General features: G+C 44.1%; 1 protein-coding gene across 2 annotated transcripts in view; it reads left to right on the top strand.

Annotated features, from left to right (window-relative positions):
* The window catches only part of mecp2 (methyl CpG binding protein 2), a 40,248-nt gene extending 18,308 nt beyond the window's left edge, over nucleotides 1-21,940 (top strand). For both annotated transcript variants that reach the window (XM_088932242.1, XM_088932251.1), the window contains exon 3: nucleotides 893-21,940. In XM_088932242.1, the coding sequence (XP_088788368.1) occupies nucleotides 893-2,186 (1,294 nt within the window). In that variant the 3' untranslated portion in view covers nucleotides 2,187-21,940. The remainder of the gene's footprint in view (nucleotides 1-892) is intronic.
* Nucleotides 21,941-22,936: the final 996 nt, after the last annotated feature.

A 22,936-nucleotide genomic window follows, 5' to 3' on the forward strand; every position in this document is an offset into this window, starting at 1 on the left:
GTACAAGCAGTGTGCAGGGTACTGTATAAGGAATTGATGGAGAGAGGGAGGGAGAATTGTGCCTGCTGAGGTAGAGGGGCGGCCGACTGGGCTGTAGAGGAGGAAGGATTTCATTCCTCAAGTGACTCCAGTTCCTGGTTTTGATCTTAGCTGGGAATGTGGGGCAGTGTGACACCATGCAGCTGTATTGCAGCTGTGTGCCCCATATTAGAACTATTCTTAGCTTTGTGCTATTCTACTGAACCCCCTCTAAGACACTAAGGCACCCCCACAGGGAGAAACTGGTGACAAAGTGACAGTCATTCCAAGAGCTTTTTTAAAAAAAAAATCAGGTCCTGATTTTTAACTTCTTAATATTATTGCAATTAACATCATAATTGATGTCAAAATCTTTGAGCTCTTCATGAAAGCATAATGATGAATAGAATGACCTGTAGTTTATATTTTTTTCCCTTGACAGTTTATTTTTTCAGATTATCTTAATATACCAAAACCTGAAAATATCATGAAGGTTACCATATTACAAGACCAGTACAGGGAGAAGGATGACTATACAAAATTGCATAAAAGTGTGATTCGAAAATTGTCAATTTAATTTGGGAAACAAGGTAAGGTGTTTGAAATGGGGGGGAAAAAAACATTATTCTGACTTTTTTTAGTACAGTCGAGCAGACAGTTGCAATATCTCTTGAACTGAGGCGTCTGTGTCTTTGATGTCCGGCTGCTTTTCCTCACCTCTTAGACAACTCTGACTTTTCGTCTTCACAAAGCCCTTTGATGAAAAGGTAACAGCTGTATTTTGGTTTAAAACCATCATGTTTTTGGAAAGTCAGGATGTGGAAGGGGTTATGTTGATTTTTATCCAAATAATAAAATAAAATTTATTTTTCAGCCCAGAGGGGAAAGCCTTCCGCTCAAAAGTGGAGCTGATCGCATACTTCCAAAAGGTAGGAGACACCACCACTGACCCCAATGACTTTGACTTCACCGTCACGGGCCGGGGTAGCCCCTCGCGGAGGGAGAAGAAGCCCCCCAAGAAGCCCAAGGTGGTGAAGGCCTCAGGAAGGGGCAGGGGGCGGCCCAAAGGCAGTGGCAAGATGCGCCTGGCCTCGGAAGGAGTGGCGGTGAAGCGGGTTGTGGAGAAAAGCCCCGGCAAGCTGCTGGTTAAGATGCCCTTTATCACCCCGAAAGCCGAGGCCGGGGGTCCCTCAGGGCAGGCAGCGGTTGCAAAAAAGCGCCCCGGTCGCAAGAGGAAGTCGGATCAGAGTTCGCAGACGGTGCCCAAGAAGCGGGGCCGCAAGCCGATGGCGACCGCAGGGGCCGCAGGGAGCGCAGGGGCCAGTGCTCCCAATCCTGCCGCCGCCGTCCAGACCGCCGAGGCCAAGAAGAAGGCCCTGAAGGAGTCTTCCAGCAAGCCGGTGCAGGAGACGGCGCTGCCCATCAAGAAACGCAAGACGCGCGAGACCGTGGAAGAGCTGGAGGCCCCTCCTCTGGCTGCAGCCGTGGGGACCGCGACCGCGACTGCGACCGCGGCTGGGGCAGGGGCAGGGGCAGGGGCAGTGGCAGGGGCGGGGGCGGGGGCTGAGGTGGGGGGGGCAGTGGTGGAGGAAGTAGAGAAGGGACAGAAGCTGCCAAAGAGCCCAGGGAGGAAGCACAAAGAGGGGGGCACCGGGAGCAGTGGCAGCGGCAGCAGCAGCCCCCCTAAGAGCCACAAGAAGAAGGAGAGGCAGCCGCACAAGCACCATCATCATCACCACCATCACCACCACCACCACCAACACTCTTCCTCGCCCCAGCCACCTCCACCCTCCGCAACCCATGCACACCACCAATCCCAGGGCAGAGCCGCGCTTGGGGGGGGACCAGGGCCACAGGACAATGAGCCCCAGGACTTGAGCACCCCTAAGCCGTGTCACGACGAGAAGCAGCAGCAGCAAGCAGCCCCCCGGCGCGAGGTGACCGTCAGGGCTGACAGCTGTCCTGGCAGGGAGACCGTCACCAAGACTCAGGCCGCAGCGGTCACGGCAGAGCCGAAAGGCAAACACCGAGCCGCCGGGGTAACGGTGGGGGGCGGGGCGGTGGAGGGAGGGGAGATGAAGGACATTGTGCCCACATCTGCTGTGCCCAGGCCCAGCCGGGAGGAGACGGTGGAGTCCCGGACGCCCGTGACCGAGAGAGTGAGCTGACTGACTCACCCAGGAAACAGAAAGTGCGAAAGGAGGAGGGAGACAGCGGCAGTGAAGACGACGACTTTTCAAGAAGAAAAAAATATATATTATAATACAAAAGGCAGCTGTTGTGTCTTGTTCTCTCTGTGGGTAGGGCTGTTTAACCAACAACGTTGACATCAAAAGTAAAAGAAAAAGCAGATTGCTTCCTGATAAATTAACAGATGTATTGTTCTATAGATTTTTTTTTAATTTTCGTTTCATTATTTTTAAAAACCCAACAACAGCCCTTCCGGTTTGTTCCTTTTTCGAAGCTTCATGAGAGAGTGAGGAAGGTTGGCAGCATATTTTTTTGCATAGAGTGTAAGGTAGGTCTCAGTTTGGAGATTAGACCCCTGCCAGAAAAACTCTATTGAGAGTCTCCTGTCAGTAGGTTACCTTGTCATGAAACATGTTCTGCTGACAAATATTTAATTGATGAGCAAATGGTGTCCCCTGTACCATTTTGTGTTCCAGAGCAATACAATCATATTTCCAAAACTTCAGGTTTAGAGATACTGTCCATGATCCTCCAGTGTGTCATCTGAGTCTTTATCCGTTAGATCCAGTAAGTTTTATTCCTGACAAACATGTTTTTCCAGCCAACGTTTTTGTAAACCTGAGGTATATATTTCACAAGGCCGACTGAATTGTAGATTGTTCTTTGTCAAAACTGTAAAGTAGTTATTGTTTCCGATTGGAAAACACATTTTACCAATGCATGGATATATTTTGTATCCAAGCTACTTATGAGGACCTGTACTTACTGCTGCACACAGAGCTATCCGTTATACTTTATGTGGCCTGAAACCCCACATTACGAGTTGGGGGGGGGGGGGGGGGAAGCAAAGAAGAAATGAAACCTGCAAAGGATGAATAGCGAGTTTAGTCTGATAACACAGCAGACACACTGTAGCCCTTGGTGTTCAGATCTGCTGCTGTGGCTGGGACATTGAAAGCTGATGTGAAATTGCAGTTGTGGAACCGATATTGTTGTGCAGGCTGTCCATTAACCTTCTGACACTTTTCATCTTCCTTCTGCCCAGCCCTAGAGAGCTTTGAGCATCTTACTCAGCGTGTCTACGGGCTTCTTAACTAGGTAGGAGCTTTTTGCCAAAAATAAAAAAGGAAGTATTTCTGGCTGTGATTGTTTAAAAAAAACAAACTTTTTTTTTTAGCAAGAATCAGAAGGCCGAGATATCAAATCAGTTTGTGTTCAGTTGTTCAAAATTTTCCCTTGTCTTTTTTTGGAGAAGTGGCAGGGATTTCATGATCCCATAAACTTTTCTCAGTAGAGAAAAGATGTGAAGATTGAAGCCCACCTCACCCCCTCTTCACCTTGTCCTCTCTTTGCACTGCACTGCGCCCTTTGACTGACTCGTAAAGAATGACTTTAGAAAAGTGCTCTGGTCTCTTAGTTCTGCTCAGACCCCTGACGGTAATGACCCATGATGTCGGAGGGCAATGAAAAGCTGAGGTACCCTAGAGCAGCATGTCATTTACACCCTTTAGTGAAAAGAAGGTAAGAACAAGGTGAAAGAGACTTCTTAATGAAGAAGAATAGTAATTTAACGAAGGTATCTGGGTGTTGACTTTGAGAAGAAACATGTTACTTGAACAGCTGCAGCAGCACCACAAGTGGAAGCCTAGTGCTGTTTTTTTTCCAAACCCTCATTCATGTTCTGTAGGGCTGGGAGTCCTGACTCTCATCCCTGCCTGTAGCTTCAAGCCTGCCAAAGATTCAGAGGCTGGAGTGATAGCAGTAGTCTTGTGCTCCCCATTCCTTTGAAGCTTCGAAGAAAAAACAAGGTTTACCACAGTTTACCACAGTGTGATAAGAACTTCCTACTGATTGGCTAGGGGTTAAGTCAGGGCTTTTTAGAAAAGAAAGTGAAAACTCGATCTTCCATTTAGAGCATACTTCAGCACTGACTGCACACACACAAACCCTGCTTAGGTTTCCAAACAGGTGGGAGAGATTAAGGTTTTTCTCAGAACTTGTTTGTTGTCCCTCCAGGGACAGCATGGTGGTGCCCCTGCACAGTCCAGTTATGAAACAAAGGGTATCGGTCCCTTTATACTTGTATTACTGAATATAGATTTTGGAGACTTTGGTGTCATGTTAGTAAGCACTGTAGTTTACAATTCAGTTTACTTAATAAAGCACTCATGCAGAATTGTTCTTGTGCTATAAATTCAAAACTGAAGTACAGTCTACATATCTGCTTGTGTAGTCGGTTATGTATAAGCTAACTCGTGCAAACAGGCTTCCTGTTTGCAGAGAATGACTCAAGACTCCTAGCTGACTTTTAAGTTAAATTGTTAAAACACCCAAAAACTGACAATAAATGCAGGTTTTGGGGTACTTATTTCACAAAATAACAGGAGCTGATCATATCTGTTAATGCATTATAGTGGGATCAAGAGAACTGGGTAAAAATTTAGATATGAATCAAATAACCTTCGCAGTCTATAAACAGTTATCTGTAACAAATTCCTTTTACATTTTTTAGAATAAGAATACTTATTGAGGTTTTAAAAAGAATATATTTTTATTACATTATTTATTTTAAGTGGTGACAAGATAATACCGTGATATTTTTAAATAGATTTTAACCTCCATGTTATGACGATCATTGTCAAATCAATAAGTATGCTTTTTCCACTCTTATCAAATGTGTCTGTCACAGACAAAAGTGATATCTGTGTCGTCAGGAATGTGAATCGGATCCTTGTTGGTACCGAAGACGTTAACCAAAAGGCACGATTCTGAGTGGCCAAAGTCCGCTCTGGGAAGTTCTTATCTCTGTGGTTTGCGTTTTTTAAATACTTTCAAATATATTTGTGTTTACAAAGGTTTATTTCAATTGTTCTCTTTTTCATGTGAGAAAGCACCTTATCTAAAACAGAAACCATATAAAAATACATATAATTAAAATACTGCTACTAACAATAATAATTAGGCCCTCTCCTGTTTTCGGCACACAGGCTGTTAGTTTATCTACAGTTACACTCCATGGTTTCAGTTAATGCCTGGAGGTTGAGACCTACATAATGTTTTAGTACTCTCTGTTTGCATGCACTAGAAGAAATTGTTTCTATTTTAAATGAAAAGTACCTCTCAGTTGGATTGTAAAGATGGTTATAAAGGCAAGATGGTTTCATTTTTGAGTTGTGATTCCAGTCCGCAACTATGTAGCAAAACGTTAATCAAGCATGCTACAATTTTAATACTGCTTTGTTGATGCCACACTCCATTTCCAGCAAAAGTGTTACCATCATGAAATTTGCACTTGTCTGCATTTATGTATAAAAATAATTACACCAACATTATTACGTAAAGGAATTGAGAAGTATGTGTATGCAATACTTATTGAAGTGACCATATGTGCAGTAGTCTCCCAGCCTCCCAGGTTAGTACAGCTAGTTATATCGTGAGTGTTCAAAGAAGCACAGAAATGTTTGTAAACATTTCCTGATTTCATAGTTTTTTTTCCTGATTAGCCCAATTCTCTAATAAAGTAACACCGCTAATATCCCTCTTACTCCCCTATGATATGCACTGCGCAAGGGATAGTGAAGAGCAGATTTCAACTTGTACTCCTGCACACAGCGCCAACCCTGAAAAGGTTGTACTGGAAATGGATGACAGTGGCTTGAACTGCAGTACGGCTACAGTTCGGCCAGTAATCCAGCTCTGTGCCTCATGGGGTGGGAACTCGTAGAAGGAGCAACTTGAAGTTCCTAGATGAAACCCTGGCTGATCTGAGGGCACGGTTTTCCACATATTTGTTTGGAAAACCTAGGTATTCCTGGGCCGTTTTCCTCCTTGGCTTGCTTCCCTTTACCCTGGACCCCAACACGTGGGACAGGACTTCTAAGGATATGAGCATCCTTGCTCGACAAAGGGCTATGTAATAACTTCAAGGCACACAAAAAATACACTTCAACCTTTCTGACCTGTAAGTAAAGCGTAATCAAGGCACAGCTGTGTCTGAAATTTGTTTACACGTCTTAAGGGTTTTAGTTTTGTGTGGCCCCTTGACTCCATAGACCACTGGGCTACGCCAATGCACGATTCTGAGCACTCACTCACCCCAGATGCCTGTTCCCCGTCACGCTGGCTGGGAGGAGGTATCTGCTACGGAAAATTGCGCGAGGGAAGCCCAAGGTGGAAAGCCGAACTCAAAAGAAACTTCTGCGTTGTTTGGGGAAGAGCCTTTTGGGGGGGGGAAAAAGCAGCATCAGCACTTTTAGGTTGGTGTCCATGCTAAACAGAGAATTTAAGAATAAAAGAAATTTAAAAAACCAAACCTCCTGGCGGCATGAAGTCTTGCTAGCGTAGTTTTGTGGTATCTGTGCTATATGCACTGACTTCAAGCAACTGATGAAACCCCCTCTATGAAAAGTACCGAGACAGCCTGGCTGCAACAGAAGGGATAGTGCCTTGCATTGGAGATGGACTTGGGTGATAGAAGTGGCCTTTGATCAAAAATATAAAAACTTTTAAACTATTTAAAAAAAAAAAAGGCTAAGACGGGCTAATATGACTTGATTTTCAAGCACATTGCGTTGATGCTTACCGTTGATGTTGTATTACTGGAATTAAGAACGTAGGTTTTCCGTTGAAAAAAATTTTCAAGATTGGGTCTAGTCAATAAAGTACGATATGCACAGCAGTCATTTGCAGAACAACCGCACAGAGACAGATTTCTGTTTTGTTTAAAGGAGTGTTAAAGAGTTTTTTATTTGAGTTTATACATGTGATCTAGTGCAGCTGGGGTAACATAGGATTAAAATAACACATTGAAAAAATGTAGTCTTGCAGCGCTCCATTCTGCGCCTTCATTGTTTGTATCGTGGTTTTCTTTGATTGCATGGTGGTTATCTTTTCAGTTGTTATAAGATTGTAAGGGTGGTGCCTAGTTCCTTGTTTCAGGTTTACTGTAAATGTCTTCACGGTTCTCTGATTAGTACATTGTGGAACCCCCTCCTATGAATGTGTGTACTTCAGTGTGGGCGCCTTCCAGGACACATTAGAGCTAGTGTTTTCAGAAGACACGTTTACAGTACGTAAAGTGTTAATTGCGGCTATCTTCCAATTTTACATCTTTTATTTGTACTTCCACATCGATGAGCATTACTTCCAACTGTAAGTGAGCGCCACACTGAGCACAAGCAGTTTTGATTTGAAAATTATGTCAACGAGACGGAAGAAAACTGAAAAAAAAGGCACTGCCTATTTTCGTGTAGGAAATCTGAAATTTCAAAAAGGTCTCCAAAGCTCTGGTAATTAAGCAGGTTTATAGTGTGTTAAATATTGCTTTCCTCCCAATTTATAAACACTGCATTGTTTGTGGTTTCTCAGAATTACGGAGCCATGTTGGGAGGTATGTTTTTGTGTCTTCTTCTGTCTGTAGCAAAAATGGTGCCTCTGTCCCTGTGCCAGTGAGATCAGATGCAGTCAGTCTGGGGTTGAGCCAGATTTCCCTTGGGTCAGTGTCTCTGCCAGAGACTCAGCACACTGGCCTATTGTTCCTCTTGGAGAGAGCAAAAGACTGCTTTTCTGTTCACAGGCGTTCAACAGATACTATCAATGCATTGACAGAAAGCATCTCCAGCTTTCCCATCCTGTGTGTGTGAACAGTGAGGAGTCACTCTCTTACACTGCTACTTCCATTCTTGGCTGCACTAAGTTAACATTGGTTTATACCAGAGAAGCTTAGTGACGACTGTATTTTAAACATGAGGTAAAACCTTCCACTACTTGTGCCAGAAAATCATTGGCCAGTTACACTTCTTGGTGTCACCTGATGGCCGAAAACAGGAACAGGAACTGGAACGTCTTTTTTAGCTGAATTAACCATCAAAGATTTCTTGGAAGCATCAAAGAGTTCCTTGCAAAAACAAATTCATACTCCATTTCCTTCAGAGCTGTTCTGTTGGTTTCTTGTTACTTTCCAAGACGTTTGGCATTGAGAGACATTTTTGCACTGTAAAATGTTACATAAAAATGGTTTTGACACACTTTGAAAAGGACCCAAAAGGATATGACGTCCCTATTGTGCATACTGCTACAGTGTCTCTGTTTAGTGATGTTCCTTTCGTGTGTAGACATCTCAGGCAGTTGGGATTCGTTGAGCTTAATATTCTCAGCGGTTTGTGCTACAGTAGAGTATATGATAATTACAAATGTCTAGATCTAGTGTTTTTTTAAATTCTGTATTTCCTTCCTGTAAAGTATGGTTTGATATGAGCACATAAATTAACAGGAAGAACAAATCCACCTCACTGATTAATCCAAAAAATAAAACATATTAAAATGTTACCACAATGATAAATTGCCTTTTAAGCAGAGCATCCTAAATCGTTGATAACAACAGTCTGTCATAGGTTCCTGGGACCAAAAGAAGAGAACACTGTGTTCCATCCCACTTTTGTCGAGAGTTTCAATTAGATCCACAGCGACTCAAATACCATCTGCAAGCATACGGAGAGTCATTTAGTTACACAAAACTAAGGTTCAGTTCAAAAGGATCTTTTTCATGGGGCAACATCATTGAAGTCACTAAGTGGTAATTAAAATGTACAGTTCCCCCATAAGCCTGCTTTCTAATGTCAGTCTCTTTATAGGAGTGATAGGTCTCAGAAGTGTCTTTATGGTTGTAATTGATCAACTGCTGTTAAGAGCCTAGACAGAATATGCTTAGCGTGGTTGAAATGTTATTTAGTGACTAAGTTCAATAAGCAAACGATGGAGAAGGCAAAAGAGACTGCGATTTCCCATTATTTCAGCCGAGAGCTTTGATTTAATGCTGTAAAATTGAACTGAAACAGTTGTATAGTATTCCTCTTACATTCCTTCTTCAGATCAGCGCTTGGTCTTTGTTAGCCCGGTCTTTGCCTTTGCATCTCCACCTTTTCAATATTTGAAATAAATGAATGTTTTGTCTTGGCCAGTTCTGAAAAAAAATCTGCACTTTATAAAGATATGTTGCCTGTTGGATGCCCACATCTCTTTTTGTCTGTTTCACCGACTTCCAACATGTTTATTTTTTATTTTTGTATGACTCATTTTTGTTTTAATTTGTGAAATAATTAAAGAGGTGGGTAGTCCAACTTAATTGCAAAAAAAAATAACAACAATCTCCATCTCAAAGGTCACTTGTTTGTAACCCAGCCAAATCCTTGCCTTCCTGATACTGAAACTCCTGCAGTGTCTGACTGCTTTTATGATAATCTGTCATTTATTCAGTTTGCCCTTAAAGACAAATGAAACTAAGGAAGAGTAAATAAGAATGGTTTTAAACTTTACAAGCTAAAAACTCGCCTGCTGTTTCTTCCACTGTAAAATATTTATTTTATAAAGGCAAAGAGGAAAACGAATCTTTTGAGTCCCATCTGAGCTTCAAGAAAGGCCGACGGCCTCTGTAGGAACAGGGACCACGCAGGTAGCCGTGCTCAAGTGCAGAAACGCTCACGCTGGTGGCACGATGTAGCTCCTCAGTCATCCAGCCTTACCTATGTCACGTGTGTGTGTGTCTGTGTGTGAATAGGAAGAAGGGGCGGTGGAAAGGGAGGGTATTTAGTTGGGGGGGGAGAGGGGATAGGGACAAAAAAAGATGCTTCTCTTTTGCATATAAGCCAAAAGTAAGATCTTCAAAGAATCTGACCAGTGAATGGAGACATCTTTTTTTTTTTTTTACTTTTGTCCAAAATCTTGTGTTCCTGAACTTCTGTAGATCTGTGTTCTGTTTTGGAAGGTGGGGGGGGGAATCGAAGGGCTTCCGGCAGCAGTGTGCTGTGTGCGAACTCTGTTGTGACAGTGGGTGGCTAAGGAATGCCTCAGTTGTCAGGAGCTAGTTTTCATCACTTTTGCGTCTTTTAGTGTTTGTTGCGGCTGCCCTCTGTGTGCCACGCCCGGGAGAATTAACTGCGTTGCTGGGAGTATAAAAATTGACGGCTGCTGTCTTTGAGTCGGACGTTCACTTAGCCCGATGGGCGCAGTCCAGCACTGCGCCACGCAAAAGTGATCCATCTACAGCATAGATTCATCTTAAGCGGCCTTTGAAGCATCTGTAAGAGAAACAGAAGATTCGTTTTCCTCTTGCTGAAGACTGGACTTTGTATTCTTCTCCGGTCTGCAAAATTCCTCCTCCTGACCTGGTTACTTGGCACCATGCTTAAGCAACAAAGGCAGGTTGTAAGGGGAGGTTCAGAGGGTCACAGTAACTGCTTAATGTGGTTTTTTTCTTTTGCAAGATAAAAAAGGATTATTTTACAATGTTTTTTAGTGTGTTTAACTAAACAAGTAGTATGTGATGATTGTGAACTGATGATAGACTTAAAAATGTTCTGGTAAGAGTCTTCTGTACATACATAGCGATTTGAGGTTGATACTTCAGTCCTTATTAACAATGTTTCCCAGTCGTTTTTTTTTTTTGCTTGTTACTCTTGGTTATCTGAAGAGGATTTAATTGGTGGGAACCCCTGTGTGTGGATGTGTAACCTCCCCTCCCTCTGCCCCCCTCAATGGTCAGTCTGAGCATGAGAAATGAGGACAGAGCCCCTGTAGCTTTCTGTGTGTGTAAAGTCGCAGACAGCTATCCTCTCCACTCCTCTTCCTGGCATTCGGGTGGTGTGTTGCGTAGTGTACAGTATGAAATGTTGTCCCCCGCCTGACTCCCGAGTGCGTGTCACCTATTTTTGTTTTTTGTTAACTCAATCTGAAACGGAGCTGCAGGGACGGTGCAGAGGTGCAGCCATGCAGCGCTGTCAGAAAGCCTCTCGCGCAGCTCCTGTCCTGCTCTTTTGGAGGCTGGGTGAAGTGCGTCTCGGTCACTCTCCGGAGGGGCATTCAAGAGGTTGGCCATTCCCATGAAATCCGGAATTGAGAGCCAAAGGTATTTTATCCCCATTTAAGTGACGCTGAAAGAAACTTAGCTTGCTGATCCTCAACCCCCTCTTTTAAAAAAAAATAAATAAATCTTGAAAATATTGCTTTTCTGTGTCATAACCAGTTTGAATCTCTATAACAGCATATGCAAATTAGTAGTTTTTGCTTTTTCTTGCAAGTTGTGGATGTTGTGTCAGACTACAGCCTGGCCCGTCGGGTCGTGCCGGTCTGCCAGCTGGCTTGCTTAGATGTGGCGCGGCAGTTCACCCAGCCTCCTTGTTCAAAAACGAAAAGCAGCAGCATCCACTGGCTGTAAATACATACATACTATTCGTTCTTATGTACATTATCTTTAGTTTAGGAAATCCCTTTTTTGCCTTGCAGTTTCGTAGAATATGTGCACCTTTTTCAGAAAAGAAAATGTGTATGAATGTCTTAGTTTTATTTTAACTTTTCAGTGAATGTCATTTATCATGTAGTTTAGTGTTTACAGTGTCTCCATTAAATACACATATATATACACATATGTATGTGTGTATATATATAGTAACACATTGTATACATAGATATTTTTAGATCATGTTACTACAGACTGAAGAAGCAGGGGAGGGAAAGTTATTGGTTTTCATGTTGAATTGGTGTACCAAGACTTCCTGAAGAGTTCGTTCTTGCTGCACTTACTTTTGGCTGAAGATTCTGATTGTAAAGCAATTAAAAAAAAATAAAAAAATAGTGCATTACTCATACCTCCTTTTATAAACGTCTGGGAAAGACAATTTATTTCTCCATTCAGGGAATGCTGCAGTGCTTTTTTATCACATATTGTAGGTAATCTCTAAGGAAGGGAAGGGAGAGTAACTAGGGCTTTGCACTATTATTTCTGTTCTTTTTGAAGAATCTACCGAATTTAAAAAATATCACCATTATAAAGTATAAATGTGTCCAACTAAGATGCTGTATTCTATAGTTTAATCCACATAAATCTCATTGCATTAAGTTGTAACATGTTGCCTATGACATTATGGTGATTATTATAGCACCAACCTTGGTAAATAGCATGGTAATGTTGTCAGCCACAATACTGTGGTATACCAGTGGGTCATACTTCCTTAATAACTACTTTAGTACCAGGGTTATCACAAGGCTCTTTTTCACCTGGGTATCCACCTTTAACAGAATTCTCTCCCAAATCTGATTGGTTTTGTGTTGTTTAAAAAGTGACCCAAAACACAGTTTGACTTTTGCACTCTTTCGCTATTTTCTAAACTTTAATGAGACTAGGCAGCTCCATGACGAGCATATCTATTGCTCTGAGGCCTGTGTTTTTTTTCACCAGTACCTTTAAATGCAAATGCTTCGTTACAGCATCACAGACTCAGTCTGTATGTTATACCCAGTGCATCCTCATTCCAGAGGCAGCGATGTAGTCAACCGTTCTGACTGAGGGAGGTATAGACTGTTTTGCTCTTACCAGAAAGCTGTGCGCCATTTGTGAAGAAATGGCGAACGTCACTGTTTGGGATTTTACAGACAAAGCAGTCAAAATAATCCACAGATCAGAATTTGTATTTCAAAATGGCAGTTTTCTTACTGTTCTTTGCTTTGGCCTTCCTAAAGTCTGCAAGAACCGCACAGGTCCATAACGTGGGCAATGTTGTTAGAGGAAGGAAACTGACACGCTCTGAAACAGCAATCCCGAAGGGTTCTGTGCGTGTCGGGTTATAACAGTGTCTTTCCTTTGCTCCTTAGTTTTCAGAAGTCTGAGAGCAGTGCAAAGCTTCTGTGGTTTTGATGTTTTGTGCAGATAAAATCAGATCAGCGCATCTGAAAATCACGCAAAATTGTCACAACAGAAGTTTTATTGTTGACTGTAATAAACTGGCATGCAGTTCATTTCAAACATGAATAAAAAACACATATCTATGGTAAGACGCATGGGATGTCTTAGTAGCAGCTTGAGATACCTTGCTGAATTTGTTTTTAAATAGACTCGAAGTGTGCCACAGATTTTGAAAATGTAGACAGACACAATGCCAAAAACACACCGTTTTTCTTATTGATGCCAAAGGTGTATGTTCTACATGTATACAAAAGAATATTTCAAACTAGCTATTTTTTTAATTTTCAGTTGCTTACATGTAAGTCTGTAAAATTATAGAATTCATGTAATAAAAGTGCATTTTATGTGTGCAAAATCCTGTAAATTAAAATCTCAAGCTGTCTTGAAATAAATATTTTAAAGGCTTTTGTAGACATATATTTCAGGCCCATTCTTAGAAACAGTGCCTTCAGTATGTTTTAACACGTGTTGATCACAAATGTGTGAATATATAGATGTGAGCCGCTGTCTTTAAGGAACCCCAGTTCATGCAGAGCTCACAAGACCGCAGTCAGCTCTGATATTTGCAGGAGATCTGTTGTATTACAGACATTTTTTAGACATCGCTGAAAACCGAAAAACACACCGACACAAAAAGGTATAAATGGAAAGTGAAAATGGATAAATAATGTCAGCCAGGACTGCGCCTCGCAGAGGAACACCGCAGAAACCACATGACAGGGGCGTTGAACTTCTGTGTTCCAGCAGCCTGGCTCTTAAAGTAGAATCTGAGATGGAGGTTTGCCATTGACAAAGTAAAAAAACAAAAACAAATGATTGATCACCATTAAAAAGTCCTTTTAGAAACAGGTCAGAAGTTTTTTTCAGTTTCCTCAATATTACAAAAATCCATAATTGAGAATATGACCAACATATATTAATCTTCACAGTACAATGTTAATTTAAATCATAATGTAAATTTAGCTATACTAATATGGGTGGGATGGTTAGGTGCATGGGGCAGCTTCTGTGCGCAGTGTGCATGTTCTCTGTGTGGGCTTTTACCCAGTGCTTCAGTTTCCTCTCACCTGCTAAAGACAGGCTGGCTGTGTTCGCTGGTGTCTCTGATGTGTGTGTTTGTGCCCTGTGACAAACTGGCTTTATGTCCATAGTGTTTCCTGTGATAGACTGCTGTCCTGTCCAGGGTGTGTGTGTGTCCTGTGATGGACTGGTGTCCTGTCCTTGGTGGATATGTGTCCTGTGATGGACTGCTGTCCTGTCCAGGGTGGGTGTGTGTCCTGTGATGGACTACTGTCCTGTCCGGGGTGGGTGTGTGTCCTATCCAGGGTGTAGTCCAGCCTTGTGCTCTAAGCCTCCAGGACAGGCTTCAGGTTGGCCCTCACTGGGAATAAATGCCTTTCTATTAATAAATGGATCATCATTATTGATTATCATCAGCTAAAAAAGAATGTAAAATGTGGTGTGAGTTTATTAAAAGTAACACACCCTCATTTTTTAGAAACCTTGAAGTTGTAACAATCTGTATTCTGGAGCCTCCTACTGTACTATCAGCTTGTCTCAGGATCCTTTTATTCGAGTCCGTTACCATTGGGTTTGGCTTTGTTCTTTTTAAAAAAACAATGACATAGTTACCTTCCAGATTTCAGAATACAGTTTCATGTCACTTTTCTGATCTCCAATGGCACAGTATTCCTGTTTTCCATGCTCGCTGTCTGGCACTGCTGTAGCAGCGTGGTGCCAGCTCTGCTGCCAATAGCATGGACCCAATTGGCCAGCAGTGTGCAAGTGCCTGGCAGTAAATGGCTTTGAGAGTTCCAAGGCTGTAGCAATATGTTGATCCAGACTAACTGATTTCTGTTCCTGCCTCTCTCCTGCTCTCTCTGCCCCTCTCTCTCTCTGTGTACTGGAGAGTCTCATCTTTCCTTTAATTATTTCAGAAACAGAAATGTGAACTACACAGGGAGACGGGCGAGAGAGCTGCCTCGAATGGCTTCCTTCATACAGCCTGCGCATTGTTTTTCTTTAAAGAAGGTTTTCTCTGCAGTTTTACAAAAGGGAATATTCATTGTGAGGCGTTTAAGACATGTACAGTAAAGTAGGTTGGGCCCAATACTGTTTTTGTCCTGCAATGTAGATAATGAACACGGTAGTTTTTCTGATTTTAAAGTTATGGAGGGGCAGTGGTGCAGTAGTTGGCACTGCTGCCTCACAGTTCTGGGGCCCTGGGTTCAATGCCGGAGGTGCTGTCTGTGTGGAGTTTGCATGTTCATGTCAGTTTCCTCCAGGTGTTTCAGTTTTCTCCCACAGTCCAAAGACATGCTGGTAGTGCATCTGGCTTCCGGGAAGATTGGCCCTGGTATGAGTGTCTGTGTGTGTCTTGTGATGGACTGGTGTCCCGTCCAGGGTGTACCCTGCCTTGCACCCGTTGCTTGCTGGTTTAAGCTCAGGCTCCCCCTCGACCCTGAATTGGAAAAGGTGATTAGAAATGGATGGACATCTTTAGTGTGGTTAGTGTAGTGTAGCGCTAGTATGTTCTAGGACTAGTGGTATACTACTGTGTTTGCACTGTAGAAAGAAAACTGTGATTCATTCTGCATGAACATAGTGTGATTGTAGAACCCAGAGGTGTCCCATGACACACTGGGAAGAGATCCACTGCTGAAGTGCTTCCCCCCTCCTGACTGCCCCCCAGGTACATTAACGCCTTGGGAAAATAAAATAAAAAATAAAGCCCCCTGCCCCAGACCCCCCCCCCCACACACACACACCTTTATAAAACAATCAGCTTTAGATTGCGTCTCGCCTGCGTCTGCGTCCGCTCAGCTGAACAGATTTAATTGCCCAGCTTCGGCTGCGCTGGAGCAGGCCCTGCCTGCCAGGCGGCTGTGGATTGCGAAGCTGCACCCTCACGACAGCACCTTCATCTGATCCTTCCGCGCGGGAGTGTGGCTGAGCCTGAAACGCTGCCTCCTCTTCACTGTGCGCGCAGTGTGAAGCACTGGCTCATCAATGTAGCTTCTGGGCTGTGCTCCATTCCAGTATGTAGATATTCCTTATTGTTTCAGTCCATGTTGTGGTATGAAGTTACACTGCACTGTTTTTTTTTTACAAAGGAGTAAGCTTTGAGACCAAAGACCCCCAAGTCTGACAGGTCTGTTTCAGCTTTCCTTGTTCGGCATGTTATTTACATAGCTAAATAAACAGATGAGTGAATTAGCCAAAATAAAGTGCAGCAAGCTATTCTCTATGAACAAAATCAAAGATATAACAGTACTCTTGCCAAGTCTTTGCGATGACAAACTCCATTGCTTTGTAGAAGCCAAGGCATTATTCGCCCTTTAATTTACTGTTCCATGTTTAATGTTTTGTTACCATTACTGTGCTAAATATTCACTGCAAGCAATGAACTTGATGAACTGTGATTATATATATATATTTTTAAAGTGTTTTAGGAAAGATGGAGTAAAACAACATGCAATAAATACTGAGCATATAGTATGTAGAAACATTTGTTCGCTGTTATCTTTGCTATGGGAATCAATATCAGTTCTGTTTCTTAGCTGATCAAGTCGTTTTAATTTCCCTCTGTGTTTGCGAGTTGTTTGTGTTAAAGAGATAAGCAGAAGGATTCTGAAAGATGCTGTTATACATCTCCAGTTAGCACAAGAACAATTGAAATAACTTTTGTCTTTTTCTTTTCCTGTTCGTTGAACACATTTTGAATGCCCAAGCTGGAAGGGCAGGGCTGTGGAGCCCCAGGAGCGAGTTTCTGTCCCGCGCCGCAGTGCGGCGTGTGGGACTGGGCCTGGAGAAACCGGGGAAGGCTGGGAAAGGTGGAGGCCGCCTGAGGCATGCCCTGACACACCGTGCAGAAGCTGACGGATTGAAAACCGCTTGCGCCGCACCCAGAACTTTTAAAAACTGGCAGGATGTGAACCCTGAAAGGAAATGCCGTAGGGGTGGAACCGAAGAGTCTGCGGCGACTGGGTGGGATGTGTATCACAGTGGGCCCTGTGGTCATTGTGGGTGAACTGCCAGGTCCGGAGCCCAGGGATTAGGTGGGCTGTTTGTCCAAAGGGGCAGATCAGGCCCTTCAGATTTCAGAACCCTTCTGCTCTGGCTTTAGTTCGGGTTGCGTTGCGTTGCGTTGCCCGTTATCGGGAGATCACAGATGAAAATGTGCTTGTTTGTTGAAGCTGGAAAGCCCAGGTTACCTGTGGCTGCCGGGCGCCTGGGTCCGCGGCGGTTTCGCCACGTTGCTGTGTGTGAAAACAGCTGAAGGACAAAGCCTGTCGGGTATCTGGTCTGGCGGTTTGTTGTGAAAACCGGTGTGGTGTACACAAAATCCTGCCAGCCCTTCCTCCCGAGAAGAAGAAATAGGACTTCCGGGTTTTGCGGGTATCTGGATCGACGTGTTCTGCTTAGGAACGCAGGGTAACAGAGCAGTCTGTTGAGGATGCTGTGAAGGACTGTGTTGTGTTTGATGCTTCATGACCCAGTATCATCATGACAGGAACATACTGTACAACATGGCCAGCCTGCAAGAGCACGCTAACAGCCTGGGCTTCATCTGCGACAGACTGAGCGACAGTACAGTTCCCTCTTGTCTTAAAACACTGTTCTAGGACCCAGTCAAACCCTTTTCTAATGTGACTGACCTGATGAACAAACAGGTAGAATATATAGTGTATATATACAATACCTGTATATATAAATGCGTGTGTGTGTGTGTGCTTTAATCCATTTAGTGCAAGAGCTCAGTTCTGATGTCGTCACCCAAGAGCTGATTGAAATCATTATACTGTCGTTAAAAGCAGAATAGCTGAAAAAAAAACCTGACCTAAATTTAGTCCGCTCCGAGAATTGGCCGGTCCCGTGAGGCAGTGTTTGTTGCCACATTGATTCTTAGCTTTACAAAAAGGAAAAGGTGGATTGTCCTGTCAATGCGTAGCCTTGACTCCTGGTCCTGCTCGCTTCGGAGAGCGCTGGGACCACCGCCGGCCCGCCAGCCCGCAGGTGAGGCTGAGCTTCGGAATCCGGCAGTGGTGCTGATCGCCATGCTCCCAGAAATGTGAGTGGGAGGCTGCCGGCACCAGTCTGGTGTCTGGTGAGAGATGATGTGAGGGGGGAGGGCAGGACGGGGGGGTTCCAGCTGCCTGTCCTCTCTCCCTCTCGGTGTGTCTCTCTGCACTTGTGCAGGTCAGGGGAGGGGACAGCGGCTGCTGCAGACTGTAGAGGATGAAACCTGTTGCCTCCTCAGTCCTTCCAGCTCTATTCCCCTTTCCCGGCTCTCCGGGGCGCTCGGGGAGGAGCAGGTAGATCAGCGCTCTGACGGGGAATCTCGGAATTGTGAGGCGTATGGTGAAAAGCGGTCGGAGTGCAAGGGAGAGCTGGGATGGTACATCATCTCGGAAACAAATCTTTTTTTTTTTCCTCCTTCAGAGAGCTTTCCTGCAGCCCTCTGCGGGTGCCATGAGGTTTTCTTGCTCTTGCCTCCTGCTAGCCTTGGCTTGGAGAGCTCTTGGCACTCTTCAGCTGTGACCTGTTAAAGACACGAGTGCTGGGGCAGATCAGCAGCAGTGTGGTCGCCTTGGGTAGCAAAACAGTGAACCTCTATTTCAAAAACCCATCACTGCCACGCACCTGCATCCATTCCATGAGACAGTAGCAAAGGTCTTCACCAAAAAAGGGAATCATCCCTTTGCGAAGCAGGTGTCCAAGAGACTTTCCAACCGCCCAACATGACGCACGCTCAGTCCAACACGGCAGACCAGCATGGCAGCCTGGAGGAAGTGAGGTCACCACATCAAGGCGCGATGTGGTGCCAGCCCATTGCCAGCACTTCCTGTTCCGAGATGCTGCTGGCCTTCCTGGCTGTGAGCGACGGCCTTTATCTCATTACCAGAGACCACGAGGATGCAAATCTCACTTCCCTTTTTTCTGTAGCAGTGAGTAAAATCTGCTGACAGGCCTGAGATTAAAGGCAGGGAAGACACCAACTACAAGGGGATCCCACCTCTCTGGGTTATTATTTCGGCTGTTTTTTGTAAGCCTGTCAGAGGTTTCCCTGTAGAAAAAAAAAGGGATCACGTTGCCTCTTGCTCTTCTCTGGGTAAACTGAGATCAGAGAGTCCGCTTTTCTTTCAAAGTCGTACTAAGATCAGTGCCATGAATAAATTGCTGGGAATTTCCATACATTTTCTAGGCATGAGTCCGTGCCTGAGATTTAATGACAGGCTTAAGCAAGCAGCATCAAACCCCCCGAGTTAAATTGCCCCTTGGGTTCCTTGTCAAGTATTCCCTGACGTTTTAGGCTTTTACAGGTGAGGAGAAGACAGTGTTACGGTAAATAGGATCAAAAGATATCCACAAGTGTTACATATTCAAGTGTTCTATGGAACCAGCTCCACAGCCAATTAAATTAGCTGCCGCTGGTCAGTCTCGCCAGCTCATGGGAATTTTAATCGGAAAAGCCAGTTAGCAGCTACAGAAACACTGGTATACCAGCGCAATCCGACAAAGAGCAGATTCAAAAGCTGTTTTTTTCCTCTCGTTCTGTTTTACCAAGGGGGGCCTGTGGCAGGGGGTACAGCACACCTTTACACTCAGAGAGCCAGGGGTGGGGTGCGTGCCCCTGCAGGCGGAGTTCGATTCCTGGAGTGAATCCTTTCCAGAGCGTGTCCCAGAACCGGCCCGCCCAAGCCACCACGTGGTCCCGGCGCCAGAGCTCCCGGACCCCAGCGGCGCTGGCGTTTCTGCTCCCAGCACTCCCTGCTTCCTCAGGGGAAGCCTTTCAGTCTCTCCTCCCAGCACTTCCACTGCAAACCTGCCTCCCCCTGCAGCGCACGTTGGGTTGTTAAGTGGAAATGTGCATGTGGGGGTGGAAACCCGGACTCTTCGTGTTGTTTTTTTAAAAAATCTCCTTAAATTTGTTTTGTTTCTTTCTTCCTTTTTTTGAGGTTCTCCTATCTTTGCCACGTGTTTATGCTTTACAATGTAATTATTAGCGGTAATTGTTTTTAACATCAGACCTTGTTTGCCAGTGTTTTCAACTTCCTGTGTGTGTGAGAGCACGTGGGGTCAGGGGTGACTGACTGAGAGCTGGCCCTTTCCTGCCTGCCCACTGCTGATACATGACTTGTCCACTAAGTGCTTTGGAGGTATAAAAATCTGAGGTGTAGGTTAGACTTCTTGTTCAGTGGTAGGTTCTTTAATGATGTTTTTTCTGTGAAGTTGGTGAACTTTATCTTCCTGGTTAATTAAAAAGCATATATATATATATATTCAATTAACCTGTATATGAAATATGATGTTCCTTTTTTAAAAAGAAATGTGTTTTTTTCAATGCACCGAATAGTTAAACCAGTTTAATTTTTTATACCGTATATATATACGCACACATATATATGTAATATTTTTTTTTACATAATGATATATAATCTCATTCTATATATATTCAATAGCGGTGGAAACTCTTGCTTTTTGCCTTTATATCTGTTTAAAAAAACTTCGTTGCAACAGTAGCACCTAGTGGTCCGTAGCCTATCTGTGGGGTTTTTCAACAAGCCTGATAGATTTTGCTTGACTTTTGACTCTTCAACCTGTACAATAGATTCATCATGAACAGACTTAAACTGGTTTCAATGCTCTCTGCATCTGGTGATAAATATCCCTGGACCCATGACAAGGTGGTGCAATCTGGTAATATTTCTTTCTCTTTACTCTAAAATGGTCCTTCTACCAAACACCTAATGAAGACAGCTTTGGGCTGTTTTGATTTTAATTGCACTGGTCAAGACGTGTTCTCTTTCTACAGCACCCCCCTGCTTTGGTGTTCATGAGCAAAACCGCAGTGCTACTGTAATAAAAAACGTGATACAAATACTACCTGCATTTTAGCCAAAGCTGACCTTTAAGAAGAGAGCAGAGAGTTGCCCGAGGTCACACCGATGGCTCCGTGGCAGGGCTTGTGTCTGAAGAAAAGAAAACTGAAACGAGTAGAAACTCCCCTGAAGCTCCAGAACCAGAAGTTTATAGGTCCCGCTCAACCACCGCGGGCCGAATCTGCTGTTCTTATTGCATCGGACTCCTCTTACCCACTTCCACGCGGGCTGTGCGCACACGACTGTGGGAAACGTTTTTTTTTCGGTTTCCTCTCAAATAAGGAGGTCTTTGTTCTGTTTCTTGTGAATAAAATAAAGCCTAAATACCTTTATCTTTATCACTTTATCTGTATCTTTTTGTCCCCGCACGCACTTGTGGGCAGAGGTTTATAGGTCGTCTTCAGAACAAGAAACCTGCGGTTTTCTGTCCCATTTCTGTTCAAAACGCTGTCTCTAGATTTGTCACTTCATTACAGTAGCATGATTGATAATTTGCTGTGAGCTGGTGAATTAGTGGTCATTGAATTAGTTTCAACTCCTGATGTGCAAAGAGGTATGCTGCCTGCACTGTCTTATAGATATCCACAATATTTTGTTACCGGCAGCACTCGGGCTGTATTCGCGCACAGACTCTTAAATGAAGCTTTTTTTCAGAATTCTTCCCTATTTTTCCTTCTCAACATTACAGAAGGCAGCTCTCAGTACTTTTTAGCCATCGGTTTTCCAATGACGTTGTGACCTCGTCTAGTGTGTGAGCATAATCACACGAATTGGGAAAGTTTTCAAATTATCCCCCTAAATTACACACGAAGAACAAGGTTTGGTCGCTTTTCTGTTTCACTTTCTAATCTCCTTGTCATGGGTCTGTACTCTGTCTTCTTCTTCCTCCGGTTAACTTGTTTATCACGTATTAATAAAAAAAATGTTCTTTGCTTACAAACCAACGGTAGTGATTTCTCTTAAGACCAAATATCCGAGGACTGTTATTCAGCGAATGCCGAGTTCTGTTCAATCTCTTCCCTCTCTCTCCCTCCCTCTCATTATCCTTGAACTTCTGATCTGTGCTGTGTCTCTCAATGAGCTGTTTAGTGGAATAAAGGAAGGTTTTATTTTCTTTGCTTTCTTCTCTCTCTCTTTTTTTTCTTATCACAACACAAACAAAACCACGGCGCACACAAACATTGAGTCAGCCTGCTCCGCAGTGTCATCGGGGCGGCATAATTACAGAACTGTGATTTTATCGCAGCGAGTGAAGCTGCGTGATGATTAAAAAAAAACATCCCACAGCTTTTTACAACTGAATCGTGAAGAAACCTGACATTACACTTTGACATCTTCAGAGGATTTCCGAAATGCAACACCTCATTCTTTTTATAACAAGTTTCGGTTTCACCAGTTCAAATGTTTCATGTTTTGTTAAATGGGTGCTGATGTCACTCTCTTTTAACAGAGGAGTAAATATTCTGAATTTAAAAGGCTTTACCCGGGTTTTGGGGGGGGCTGACGTCAGATCGAAGATCCTTCACTCACTACGACCCCTCAGAATTCCATGACGTAACCTGTCTCCGTACAAGTGTCGGTGTGCTTATTTTCTCGGCGCGGTGTCCTGGTGCTGTTCGGTCATACGGCGACTTCGGGGGCGACCCCGTATCTGTGCGGTACACCTGTGAGCCGCTGGTGTCAGGTAAGGGGGGGCACAAGCTTTCAGGAGTGAAGCCACACACACACACACACACCAACCGGGCAGCACAACGCCAAGCACGAAAGGGAGCCCGCACCAACACACCTCCGTTCGCTAAACCTTCGCCTCGTGCCGGAGCGACCTGACACAGAAAGCGTCAGGTGTTTTGTTTTTGTCACTGAATGGGTTTTGCAGATTAGTCCCGGAAGAAACACAGACGCTTCCCCCTGCTGGAGTTCCGAGGGTGGGGAGAGAGAGGCAACCGCGCTCTCCAGCCTAGACGTTTCTAAAAAGGCGTTAGAGAAGGCGCCTTTGCACAGCTACGCATCTGCCGGGATTCCCACAGTACTGCAGGCGGAGTATCTGAGCCGCAGAAATCACACCGAGCCGACGAGCCGCTCGGAGCCGCTCGGAGCGCAGCACCGACCC

Source organism: Atractosteus spatula, chromosome 2 (genome assembly GCF_055471065.1).
Source record: "Atractosteus spatula isolate fAtrSpa1 chromosome 2, fAtrSpa1.hap1, whole genome shotgun sequence".
Classification (NCBI taxonomy): domain Eukaryota; kingdom Metazoa; phylum Chordata; class Actinopteri; order Semionotiformes; family Lepisosteidae; genus Atractosteus; species Atractosteus spatula.